The sequence below is a fragment of the Pyrus communis genome, chromosome 5, assembly GCF_041283825.1.
Source record: "Pyrus communis isolate YQ-2024b chromosome 5, ASM4128382v1, whole genome shotgun sequence".
Classification (NCBI taxonomy): Eukaryota; Viridiplantae; Streptophyta; class Magnoliopsida; order Rosales; family Rosaceae; genus Pyrus; species Pyrus communis.
In genome coordinates, this window is record NC_142569.1 from 28707316 (window position 1) to 28719590 (window position 12275).

Here is a 12275-nt window from a genome sequence, read left to right on the forward strand (position 1 = left end):
TCAAGTGGATAGCTTGCTCTCTACCCATTTATGTGTCAAATGGTTATCTGTGATGTTTCCCTGATACACACCCTTCATTTCTGCTATAACAATTAATCCAAGTACTATTTCCTTTTGCTGCATCTTCTTCATACTTCCAAAGCCCAAATGACCCAACCTCCTATGCCAAATCCATGAATCTTCAGTCACATATGTTTTTCTTGCTGCAGGGGTTATAGATTCTAGTAAGAGAGGAAAACATCTATTTCCAACCATTGTCACTCTTGCTACAACATTATTTAGGCTGCTGTCATCAAAGATTATTGCCATATTCCCTCCAAATAGAGCATAGCATCCATGCTTCATCATCTGACCTACACTCAGTAAGTTTTCATCTAAACCTGGAACCATCAACACTTCATTTATATAACTTTTTCCACACTGAGTTTCAACAACTAAAGTGTCTTTCCCAATAGCTTGTACAAGGTCTCCAGTGCCCATTTTAACCTTACATGTCATAGATTTGTCAATGTTTATCAACATAGACGCTTGAGAGGTCATATGATTGTTGCAGGGACTGTCCACAAACCATACAGTTCTATCTTGTGCAATTGATCATTAAGTGACAGCATAGAACATGGTTCATGTGGTTACTTCTTCTTTCTTGGTATAATTGGCTACTTGCTTGTGACTATCACAGTCCTTTGCAATATGACCAAAGCAGTTGCACTTTCCACACTTGGCTTTTCCTTTGTATCTGCACACACCAAAATGGTATTTCTCACAAACTTGGCACTGTGGTTTTACACCACTTTGACTACTAATCCCTTGCTTGTTCTGTGAATTAAATTTATTATTCGAGTTTCCTCCAAGGTTGTTGTTCCAGCTTAAACCATTGGTATTGTTGCAGTTTCCACCTTTGAGACCAATTCTTTCCCTTCTTGTATTGCCCCTGCCACTTCTGGTTTTGCTTATTTTGTGAACCTTTGTAAGTTCCAATAACTTGATTGTTTCCAACTCTGACACTACTAAAGGCTCTCTTAGTTCCTGTCACCTTATCCCTTTCATCATGCAAATCTTCTTTTTTATCATAGACTTTGACAAATTCAATGACTTCTTCAACTCTAATGGCATCCAGATCTAGAGTTTCCTCTATAATGGACACAATGGACTTATACCTCCTGCTTAGACTCATCAATAGGTTTTGCACAATCCTTTTATCAGGCACATACTTTAGATTTTTCACAATAAAAAACCTAGCCAAATAATCATCTAGGGTTTCACCTTTTGCCATTCTCAAATACTCAAAATCAGCCTTAACTGCTGGAAGTTTTACAGCTCTTACCTTTTTATCTCATCTGAATTCTCTTCTTAGAATGTCCCAAGCCCCTTTCGTAGTCTTCTCATTTATGATGCAAGGGAAGAGCCCATCTGTTATTGCTCCCTGAATGAGACTCAACGCCTTGGCGTTTTTTATTCTGTCTTCTCTGGAGATGGTGGGTGCTTCCACAGGAACTTGCTCAGCCACACTTTCTTCATCTCTAGAGCTTTCTTCCTTCTCGAGAATCAGCTGCGGTTGTACTCCGAGTTCTACCACATCCCATCGATCATGTGCTATGAGGATAGTCTCCATTTTGATAGCCCAAAAATTGTAATTTGAACCATCGAACTATGGAGTTCTTAAATCTCCACTGGAAGAACTTGATCCCATCATTTCTTAGTGAGTATTAGTGAACCAACCAACAAAGAAACCACCTTTATCCCTTTTGGGAGTTTTTCTTAGGAAGAACCTCCTCACAGTTGACACCCCTTTTTGGAATCAGACCTAGAGCTTTGATACCATGTTCAAATGGTATCAGACATAGCTTTTAGGTTAATTAACAAGTAAAAGGTGAAAACTTTGCAGCACAAAATTTTGAGAAAGGTTAAGTGCAGAGAATGGAGAATGTTCTTGTATTTTCTTAAATTATAATCAAAGAAGAATACACAGAGAATATATCATCAGCACAGTCAAATGCCGAATCCTATTTTTTAGGGATCAAGGACACATCTCTACCCATTGAAGCCATCGAAGGCGATGATCCTTCCACTTAGGAAAGGATCAAATGACATAGTACAATCCTAAACAGATAGGCATAACAGCTATGCAGGTTTCCTAAATTAGAAACTAATCTAGCCGTTGTAATTTAAATCTAACGGCTACTTCTAAAAATAGTAAGTTCATCTCTTCAATCTTTGCATTCTCTTTAACTCCTTTTTGTAGGATTGTCATTTGCAGCTCGATATTAATCTAGTATGCAGCTTAATTCTCAACACTTTTTGCTTGCGTGAAATATCCTAAGACTTGATGGAAATCTTAAAATTTAAATTTTCTTTTAGGCCATGAGGAGTCCTTTAATCCATCTCTGGAATACATCCCAACACAAGAAGAGATCAACTCTTACCAGTTAATGTATGAAGAAGACCGTCCTAAATTTATACCTAAAAAGTAATATAGAATGTGAATTGAAATTTGAACTAATGTTAATTTGTTACTCTCCATGATTGTTCAGCTTCTAACACACACTCCATTATCATACTGGTTAGGTTTGCAAATATGTGAAGCATCGCTGCATATGAGAATTCTGGTCTTCATGTGATATGAGGGCAATGATCAAATTTATTCACAACGAATCATTTATATGTTTCAGCTTAAAATAGACCCTGAATCTCTCAAGCCCAAGCTACCGAGCCGAACTGAACTTGAGCCTTACCCTGTAGCATGTTATCTTGAGTATAGAGGCCACAAGGATGCAGTTACATTAGTTTCTGTAGAAGCTTCAGGGCAGTGGATTGCATAAGGTATCAATGTCATGCTTAATTGTCTGTTACTTTCAGTTAGGTAATTGAAATTGGATGTAAATCTCATCATCTGTTGTGGTTCTTACAGGTTCATTGGATGGAACTTTGCGTATTTGGGTGGTTGAAATTGGTTGATGTGTCAAAATCTGCGATATTGGTGAAGCCGTCAAATATGTGGCTTGGAATCCTTATCCTGAGCATTCTATAGTGGCTGTCTCGGTGTAACGATGCATTCAATATATTTTGGTTTCATTTTTGCTTTACATTTATTTCACTGTGGATCTTGTTACTTGAATGTGTAAAATGACTATCGCAATCTTTTTAGGGGACAAGACGTACTTCTTTTGAACACTGGTTGTGGGACTGAAGAAGTACAGAAAAGAACTAAAGAACTTCTCTCTGTTGAGATGCCTATGCCTGACGACTCTGGTCAGTGTGAGATTGTTAGTGCTTTGAATATCATTTATCAAATGAATGGCATCTAACTTTTGCAAAACATATTGCTTATACTGGCACAACAGCACCCAGTGTAAGCTGGCTTCATGATGATAAACTTGAGGGAATCAGATTAAGGCATTCTAACGTACATTGGCCTTTTCCTTCATCAATTTATTTGTGGTGGTTCGAGTATATGAGTGTCTTAACTGTAAGTCAAGATTGGAAGGATGGTCTTCTACGAAGATTCTGAACTCTTTTCTTGTTTGGTCCTGTAGACCGTGGCTTCAGTAGAGTGGCATCGTAAAGGAGACTACCTTTCAACAGTGATGCCAGCAGATATCCTTTTTGCATGATGCTATCTCTTTATATTATCATTTGCAATTAAGTTAATAATTTATTCTTATACAAAAAGAGATGAAGATATACCAAATTAATTATCATCTCCTTGGATTTTCTTGACTTTGGCTTTACGTGAATCAAGAGCTATATTTATACACAAGCTCTCTAAGAAGTTTAACCAGACACTTTCATTCAAGTTGCATGGGGTTGCAGTTACTTCAGTTTTCCATCCAACACGGTCTTTCTTCTTCATTTCAACAAAAAAAATTATTAGTGTTTATAATCTGGTGAAGGATGGAAAACTTGTCAAAAAGCTTGAGACTGGACTTCGTGAAGTCTCCTCTACTGCAGTTCATCCTTCTGGTAGATTTTTAATTATTCATTCATTGAGTTTCTCTATTTCTATGCATTATTTACAACTCAATTGGTTTGTCTCGTTTTCTTTACAGTGGTACTCGAATTGTACTCTGATATATCTGGATTTTACTCATAATGCAAGTGATCATATAATTGTGGGAAGCAGAGAAGGAAAATTATGTTGGTTCGACATGGAACTTTCATCTAAACCTTACAAAACTCTCAAGTATGTTTCACGTTTATTTTGTAGATGATGCAAACTATTATGATGATTTGTACTGTTTAGGAAGGGGGATAATACTTTCGTGCAAACTGCTGGCTTATTTCACTTCCAGTGTTACGGACTCTGATATACCCCGCAGAGTGCATAGGTTTTTGGAAGATGTTATTTGTTTGATAGGTCTAATACTATATGACCAGTCATTAACTATTTGCCAAACACCAAACTAACTTTATACAGCATTTGCCTTGTTACTGTGGATGCATATATTTTTCTGACATTTCGAAACTTATCAGGTTGCTTCAGAAGGACATCAACAATGTATCTTTCCATCGTTCGTACCCACTGTTTGCAACATGCTTTCATAACTGCACTGCATATGTTTTTCAAGGAATGGTTTCTTCAGATCTTAACCAGAACCCTCTTATTGTTCCATTGGAAATAGTCCGAGGTCAGACAAGCTCAAATGGGAGAGGTGCGACCTATAGCTTTCTCTATTTTAAGTCCTTTTGGGTGGTTTAACAAAGATAATAGAATGCTGCTAGTGCATGTGCGGAATGATTATTGAAGCTGGGCATCAGATTACCTTTGTAAACATATTTCCATGGGCTTTGAATGTTTTTAGAATGTATTATGTGTTCAAGGTTCCTTCTCAAGAATGCAGATATGATAAAATCCTAAGGAGTTAGGAGAAAAAAATACATGGTTGTAGGCCAAATGCATTGTGAACTTAGTATCATAGCGTCATTCAAACTTTTATATAAAAGCTAAATCTTTGTTTTCCCTGACTGGTATGCAGGTGTATTGGACTGTAAGTTCCATCCAAGGCAGCCATGGTTATTCACTAGCGGTGCTGACACGCCCCGACCCTGATATTCCCCAAATACCAGGATAGGCACGTGCTGGCCGACACCCGAGGGTGACGAAAGCCATTTATTGAGTGTAAATACTGAAAACAAAGGATAAATAAGGTTTATAAATATAAAAGAATAATGAATATGTAAATAAGGACCGTGTTCAGAGCACACCTCTAATCTAGAACATTAGAAGAAAAATAATATAAAATTGAATGAAACAAAGGAGTGGGTCCTACACCGAGAGGACTCGAAAATGCCGATGCGGAAGTGCCTGGACGTCAGGATTGTATGCCTCGATTCTAAGTCCTGAAGGGGGCGCAAAACAAACATGAGTGGACCAAATTGATATATATATATATATATAATAAAACAGTTATCAACATACTAACCCCCAGGTTTTATGAAAACACATATAATTATAAACATAGGTTTTCCGAAACCTAGCATGTCGTGCAATGTCTCAAATCATAATTCGCATAAATAATAAACACTAGTGAATGTCCGATATAACTCTTCAGGCCCCATGCCGGCTCCCCGTCTATGAGCAGACAGTCAGAGGAAAAATACACTTCAGGCCCCATGCCGTCTCCCCGTCTCTGAACAGACAGTCAGAGGAAAACACACTCCAGGCCCTATGCCAACACCAAACCATCGCCCGAGACGGACTGGATCTATCCATACATCCCGTAACGAAAAGGACCACTTGGTAAGTACAAAACCAGTGAACATACATATATTGAAAATCAACTTCATAGTATAAAGTCATCCATCATCTATACTATAAAGAGGTGTTCTAAACATGTTCTAAATATCATATCGTCATCCATCAGATATTCTATAAGAACATGGGTTATAGGAAAAATAGTAATAATTCAAATTAGCCTCAGTAAGCATGTTATCTCGTAAAACGTTCATAAAACATAATCATCAAATCATGTTTTTCATGTATGCATTTATACTATCAAAACATGCATTTTTAGAAGGGGTCCACTCACAGTACTTCGCCGTCGAAAAGCCACGCCATCTAGCGAAGAAGGAAACGCCACAGATAATCGCCCCTAAGCACATAAAGGGTACATTTAGTCAAACTCTACTCAAACAACTTAATTTGGGAAAATAGACATCGGAAACGGGTTCAGGACGTCCAAATTAGCCTAGGAGAGGTCCCGCACGAAAACCCAAAAAGTCAACGGTCAAAGGCAACGTTGACCGTTGACCGGTCAAAGTGAAAGTCAACGCTGACCGTTGACCGGGTCAACGGTAAGACCGGGTCCGGGTCCGGATCAACAGGTCAAACGGGTTTGGGTTTGGATCCGGATTGGGTTAAAGGGTTTGGACTTGGGTTGGATCCGGGTTTGGGCCTAAAGGGTTTGGGTCTAATGGGTTTAGGGTTAACGGGCCGGAGGCCCTAAAAGAAACGGCCCAAAGGCCTTTAAATTAACAAAACCAAAATAAAAATAAGAAAAAATGTTGGGTTGGGCTGCCCAAGGTTTTGGGCTTGGCAGGAACGGCCCGAAGGCCTGGGTGGTTTCTTGGGCTGGGTTTCACGCCGGAGAAGAAGGCCGGAATTTAGACAAACTTTGAACGTCCATAACTTTGTTAATTCTTGAGGAAATCAAGTGATTCAAAAATGAAAATCGTAGCTCTCGAAGAGACGAAGAGAATGGTACCTCACACGACGTCTAACTCGCCGTGTTTTGGCTGGAAAACACCTCGAAAGTCACTGAGGTCGCCGGAAACTGGGTAAGATTCAAATGAGTATAACTTCTTCAATACTCAATGAAATTGGGTGAATTAAAAAGGAAAGTTGTAGTACTCAGCGAGACGAAGAGATTGATATGTTGCACGCTGGCCAAATCGCCGTGTTTTGGCCGGAAATTTCCTCGAAAGGGGCGGTGCTCGCCGGAAAACTGGGAAATGTCTCCGAGGTGGTTTCTTCATGGTTTGACATCCAAAACACAACCACGGGGTTAGAAAAGAACTATAGGGATGAAAAGAGAAGCATTTGGAGTGTTTTGAGGCTTACCCAAATCGGAAGGACGAGGAACTCGTCCGAGTTCCTCTGTGCTCCACAGAGACGAAGAGAGGGAGAGAGTTGACATGGTGAAGATGGTGATGCTGCTGTTGTTGTGGTGTTTGATGATAAGGGAGATGAGGCTTTGTTGGTGTGTGTGTGTGTTCTGCTCGGAGGGAGGGAAAGAAAGACAGAGAGAAAGAAAGATAGAAGAGAGACTTTTAGAAGAAACAAAAGAAAGGGAAGGGGAAAGGGAACCGGGAACAAAACAGGGGGTGGGCCCCTTGGGCTCACCAATTAAGGCTCAAAAACAATTTAAAAAAAAAGAAGTATCCCCCAAACTTAGTGAAAATACAAAAATACCTATTTTCTTTCGTAAATCTTGGGACGGGTTGTTACAGGTGCAGACTCAGTGATTAGACTGTATTGCAATTGAGAGGAAAAGAAAGGTAACGGCCTTTAGTTGGTGCCCGTTTATGGATCCGACTGCTCGGATCTGAATCTTCTGCGGTCTACAAATATATTGCTTAATTGTTGTATGTACCATGTGTTGATCGAAATGGTTCAATCATAATTTTGACAGTATACAACTAATTCTTCGTTGTTCGCCTTTATATTTAACTGAAATTCCGTTGTGTGTTCCTCTTTCTTTACATTGAGTTCATATTCCTTTCGTATATTTTGAGCCGAATATGTGGGATTGGATGTTATTGTTTCAGAGCTTGTGATTTCTTTTCCTAGCAGTGAAGGGTAATTGTGGTTAGGTTCAGACAAGCCTCAACAGGTCCTTGTAGTTGTCGACAGAACTTAGCAGGTTCCCGCTTGGTGCTTGACAAAATGCTTCATGAGGTTATAATGCCACTTTTTAAAAATATGAAGACTATTTCTTTTCCTAAATTACGTCTAATTTTTTTTGCTGTCAAATATTGTTAGAAGCGTTTTTCAAGCACCCTAAACAAACCCAAAGGGGGAGATGCATGAGTGCCTGTGGAACTCATGTCGATTAAAAGGACAAACTGGGTGATTCGACTTTAAGCAAAGAATTAAAACGTAAGTACCTTCTTTTGTTTGTTTCTTTAAGAAAACGAGAGAGACTCTAATTTTCAAATATTCCAATAAAAAAATATAAAGTTGAATCCTAAGTCAAGATATGTTGAATCCTAAGTCAATCCACTATTTGTCAATTAAGAGAAAATTTTATCTAAAGAAATGCAACTGCTACTTACCAACTAGTACTGCGATTTAGTAAAATACTTCTTCAGTTGTAAGTGAAACATCTCAGGTTTAACTCATACGAATGACAATGATGTATATTGAGTTCAATACTTACTTAATAGATGACCTATTATGTGGCCTAGCTCAATCTTCCATCTCCTTAAAAAGTAAAATGTCATTGTATAAAAAAGAAAAAAGAAAATTGAATATACTTTATTTATATTTTTTTTTAACTTCTCTTCCTAATTAAATCAGAGTATATTGATGAAAGTGTGCCTCCTTTTCATCTCAAATATTATGTGATTAATTAGTGTTTTGTTTCCAAAATGCTGAATGAATATGACAAACACATGCACGTAAAAGCTAATTGTAATGTAAGCAGCAAGTAAGCACAAGCTTACTGTCCGATTATCATTAATTTTGATAATTGTGCAGGTTTAGCAGGTAGATCTCGTATAATTAATTAAATTAATTAATATTGTAGCCATAACTTCATTATTTCTGATGCCTTCAGTTCATCGTGTACATGTATTTTAGAAGTTACAGTGCTAAAATTGTTCCCTGCACCCACTTGGTGACTTTATAATTTTTTATTTATAATTTTTTAGAGCTTTTCATGCACCCGCTTGGTGACTTAAACCATAATTCAATCTTAAGTTTTTATTAACTTTAACGTAGTTGGTTTTATTACCCTTTACCTTTCGTTATTCTTTTTTATATTTCATTCATGCCTTTTTCTCAGATTCACAATCGTTGGTTTTACTTTTACCCTTGCAAAGAAAAGTAAATTATAAAGTCTAAAGTCTTGTGAGAATAACATATAAGCAAATATGGCCTAAATTAAATATTTTGCGTCGTATTGTTTGTATTGATATGCTCATTTTTTTTGCTAAAAAATTGTAACATAATACAATGAACCACGACTAATAAAGACTGCGATGGAGAATGAAGAATTCATTGATCTAATAGTTTTAAATAGTTTTTGTTTTAATGATATTTGTCTCTACTTGATTAGAGATGCCTCACATTTAACTCACATAGATAACAATAACTATATATTGTAGATCGAAAAATGCATTCTCATCACTTTGCAAATTTACATTGCCAAAAAGTCCTAAAAAGCAGAACAAGGAGAGACTCACATCATATGACATGTGTGGGTTATCATAATATGACGTACTTGACCTATAATTGAGCTTCCATGAGGAGCAAAGCATTAGTTGTGGTACTTTTTTCAAGAAAGATCAATCACCATCTCTTTGCCTAAGATGGTTGGAAACTTTCACATATGATTGATAATTTTGATACTGATCTTATATTTCAGAATCTGGGGGAGCCTATTTTTTCTTGATTTCACCTTGCATAAAGTGGATTACGTAAGAAAAATTATACATTACAATGATAATAACCACCCTATCGAATAAAGGCATGCTAAAATTTGAAATTTGTTAGACTTTTAGCCCAAGTGAGACTTTAAGAATTTTAATTACTTGAAGCCGGTTTGAGCATTCTTCAAGTGACGATATTTCTAAATCTTGAAGGGGAAAGGGAAGGATAAATATCTTGATTGTGTTAAAGAAAATGTCTACTTTTCAAACTTCCAATCCAACAATTGGTTCCAATTTGCTAACCTTAGAGATAAAAGCATAAAAGCATTAGAGATAAAAGCATAAAAGCATCTTCAAGAGAATTGCTAAATTCACTTTTTTTAAGAAATATGTAGAGCAACATAGAATTTCCTTTCTCACCATTACCATTAATTATTTTTTTTCGAAGGTAAGTATTTCATTATATTTGAATTGAAGGGTTTACATTAAAAGTCAAAGTATTAAACAACCATTCTAACCCAAATTAGTCCTAGACATAAAAGCCGCCTCCTATAAGGCGAAAGAGGCTACTCCGTATTACAAATACGAGGAGCAAAAATAAAATCTACTGACCTCAACCGTTGCTTCACATATTGAATATAAAAAAGAAGAGCTTCAATTACAACATTCAGTTGAACCTTGCCATTAATCATATCCACAAGACCCTTAGAATCTGATTCAATCTGAACCACATCAAATTCCATATCAACACAAGCCAACAATGCAGCCCGCACCGCTTCTGCCTCCGCCCTTAAACTAGACTCACATGGAAAATTCCCCACTCCCTCCGCTCCTTTAAAAATCCCTGCGAAATCCCATGCCACCCATCCAAATTCCTTTACCCACTCACCATTAATTAATTCAATATAAAAAAATGTTGGAAACATTGGGTCTAATTGCTATGATAAATCACATAAAAAATCAAGAAATAATTCATGAAATTATATATCAGAATCATGCATGCACATGAGTAACCAATGTTATATGAACATGATATAATGGATTAGAAAAAGCTAGAAAATATGGTCGAGGCAAGTGTTGGACACTTTGTCCTTAAGACAAGTTTACATCCCACTACGGTGCTCATGGTTGATCGGCGCATGTCTCCCAAGATACAAAGACCACGTCCTTGTAATAGTAGCACTCCAAATCACAAGGCTCCATGAACCATGATTGTGTTGAAAACCCTCTCATACGGACTCAATGAGACTCTAATATTTAGTGAACTCTATGTATGATTATGTAAACAATAAAAAGTTATGTTTGTGATTATAGGGGGCTTCCCTATTTATGGAATGTGAGATACATGTGACAGCCCGTCCCAAATTATTCATCCCATAGGTGTGAAATGACGATTTTTCCCTTGGTGGTTATTTGCCATTTTGGGATGTTATTTTGTTGTTTTTGGTGGTTGACTCTACAGAACACACACACACATCCATACCATACATTCCCGGGACCTTCTCTTTTTCTTCTTTCTCGGACTTCTTCCATTTTCTTTACAAAGTGTATGGACCATTTCAAAGACAACTATCCACGCACGGATCGAAGGTTTGAAAGTGGGTTTTGGACTTCTAGCAAGCTCAGGAACTCATCCATACCAATTTTTGGACTTGAAACCCTCAAAAACCTAAGAACCAGGGAACCCCGATTTGGTGCACTGTTCATGCACACATGATCGTGGGGTTTTTAGAAGTTGCTAAGGTCATAGGAAGCCTTAGAATACTTTCACGAAGCTCAGAGAAGCATTTTGGAAGAAATTGGACGTCGAGAAGGCCAGGAGTGGCGAGTTGCAGGTTTGGCCGGAATTTCATGGTTTCTCCGGCAAGATTCCGTGAATTTCGGGACTTAAAAGTGGTAGTGTTTTGTTCTACTCGTTGTAAGCTTCATTTTGGTACAAATTTCATGGATTTTGGTTGAGAAATGAAGAAGATATGAAGTTTTAAAAATTTTCTAGTTCCGACGAGAATTCAAGTTGCAGACAGCGGCGCTGACAACGGCAACCGACAAGACTCACCGAAGAAGAAAACGAATATTCCGTCAAATTTGACGGAATATACTAACAGCATCAGGTATATATAACGGTATATTCCATTTATGGACTGAATATTCCCTAACGCCGTTAGGGTTACCACACGTGTACCAGGCACGTGCTTGCGTGTGGCCGACGCGTCTGGCCGTGCCTTGGCCGATGCGTGGTGGCGCGTGGGAGGTCGGAAAATTATTTTAAAAATATGGGGATGTTCGTGAGGTTGAGTAGATCACGTTGGTATATCCAAACACCCCATTTGAGCATTGTATGAGACCTATCTTGAGGACGAGCGCAGTTACTCAAGGCTCGGGGGTTACGACCCTTCCACGTACCAGTGAGTGGGCTTTTGGTTTTTCCGTATATACCTATATACTTGTGGTTTTTCCCAGAAAATGAAATTGAATGTTTATATGTTTTAAATGCCATGCATAGTTTTTGCTTATTTTATTTATGCATTAGTAGTTGCATATAGGTATGTTTGGTGTTGCGGACGCACAGGTAAGTGCCAGGTAAGTTTATAGTTTATGGTTCTGAATTAGTAGTTATGTGAGATGCATTGAGAGCTCATAAACCTACAACCCAGTGTTAGTGCTCCCGCCCAAAGTAGGGCACAGTC

At 37.9% G+C, this 12275-nt stretch overlaps 1 protein-coding gene, 1 long non-coding RNA gene and 1 pseudogene across 3 annotated transcripts; 1 reads left to right on the forward strand and 2 right to left on the reverse strand.

The window, feature by feature from the left end:
• Positions 1-1273, reverse strand: LOC148697086 (uncharacterized). The gene is made up of 3 exons (XM_088693445.1): positions 897-1273; positions 634-736; positions 1-486 (listed from the first exon to the last, which is right to left on the reverse strand). Exons 1-3 carry the CDS (start codon positions 1271-1273, stop codon positions 1-3), a joined length of 966 nt encoding a protein of 321 aa, XP_088549571.1.
• A 1156-nt stretch (positions 1274-2429) lies between these two features.
• LOC137727115 (ribosome biogenesis protein BOP1 homolog) lies at positions 2430-7693 on the forward strand (annotated as a pseudogene). The gene is made up of 11 exons (XR_015962158.1): positions 2430-2467; positions 2584-2820; positions 2909-3041; positions 3146-3255; positions 3342-3403; positions 3534-3594; positions 3730-3960; positions 4096-4180; positions 4471-4649; positions 4974-5024; positions 7447-7693. The product of XR_015962158.1 is annotated as a ribosome biogenesis protein BOP1 homolog (transcript).
• On the reverse strand, positions 5133-7055 carry LOC137738798 (uncharacterized). Its single transcript, XR_015963049.1, has 3 exons — positions 6702-7055; positions 6027-6089; positions 5133-5337 (listed from the first exon to the last, which is right to left on the reverse strand). It is a non-coding gene; the product is annotated as an uncharacterized LOC137738798 (long non-coding RNA).
• Positions 7694-12275: the final 4582 nt, after the last annotated feature.

Excerpts from the sequence above, each read along its gene's own strand:
- LOC148697086 (XM_088693445.1), bottom strand. The coding sequence starts at position 1,273 with ATGGCAAAAGGTGAAACCCTAGATGATTATTTGGCTAGGTTTTTTATT. Across the intron at positions 737-896 it reads GGAAAGAATTGGTCTCAAAG|ATACAAAGGAAAAGCCAAGT; the intron begins GTGGAAACTGCA and ends TGGTGTGTGCAG. Across the intron at positions 487-633 it reads ATTATACCAAGAAAGAAGAA|GTTAAAATGGGCACTGGAGA; the intron begins GTAACCACATGA and ends ATGACATGTAAG.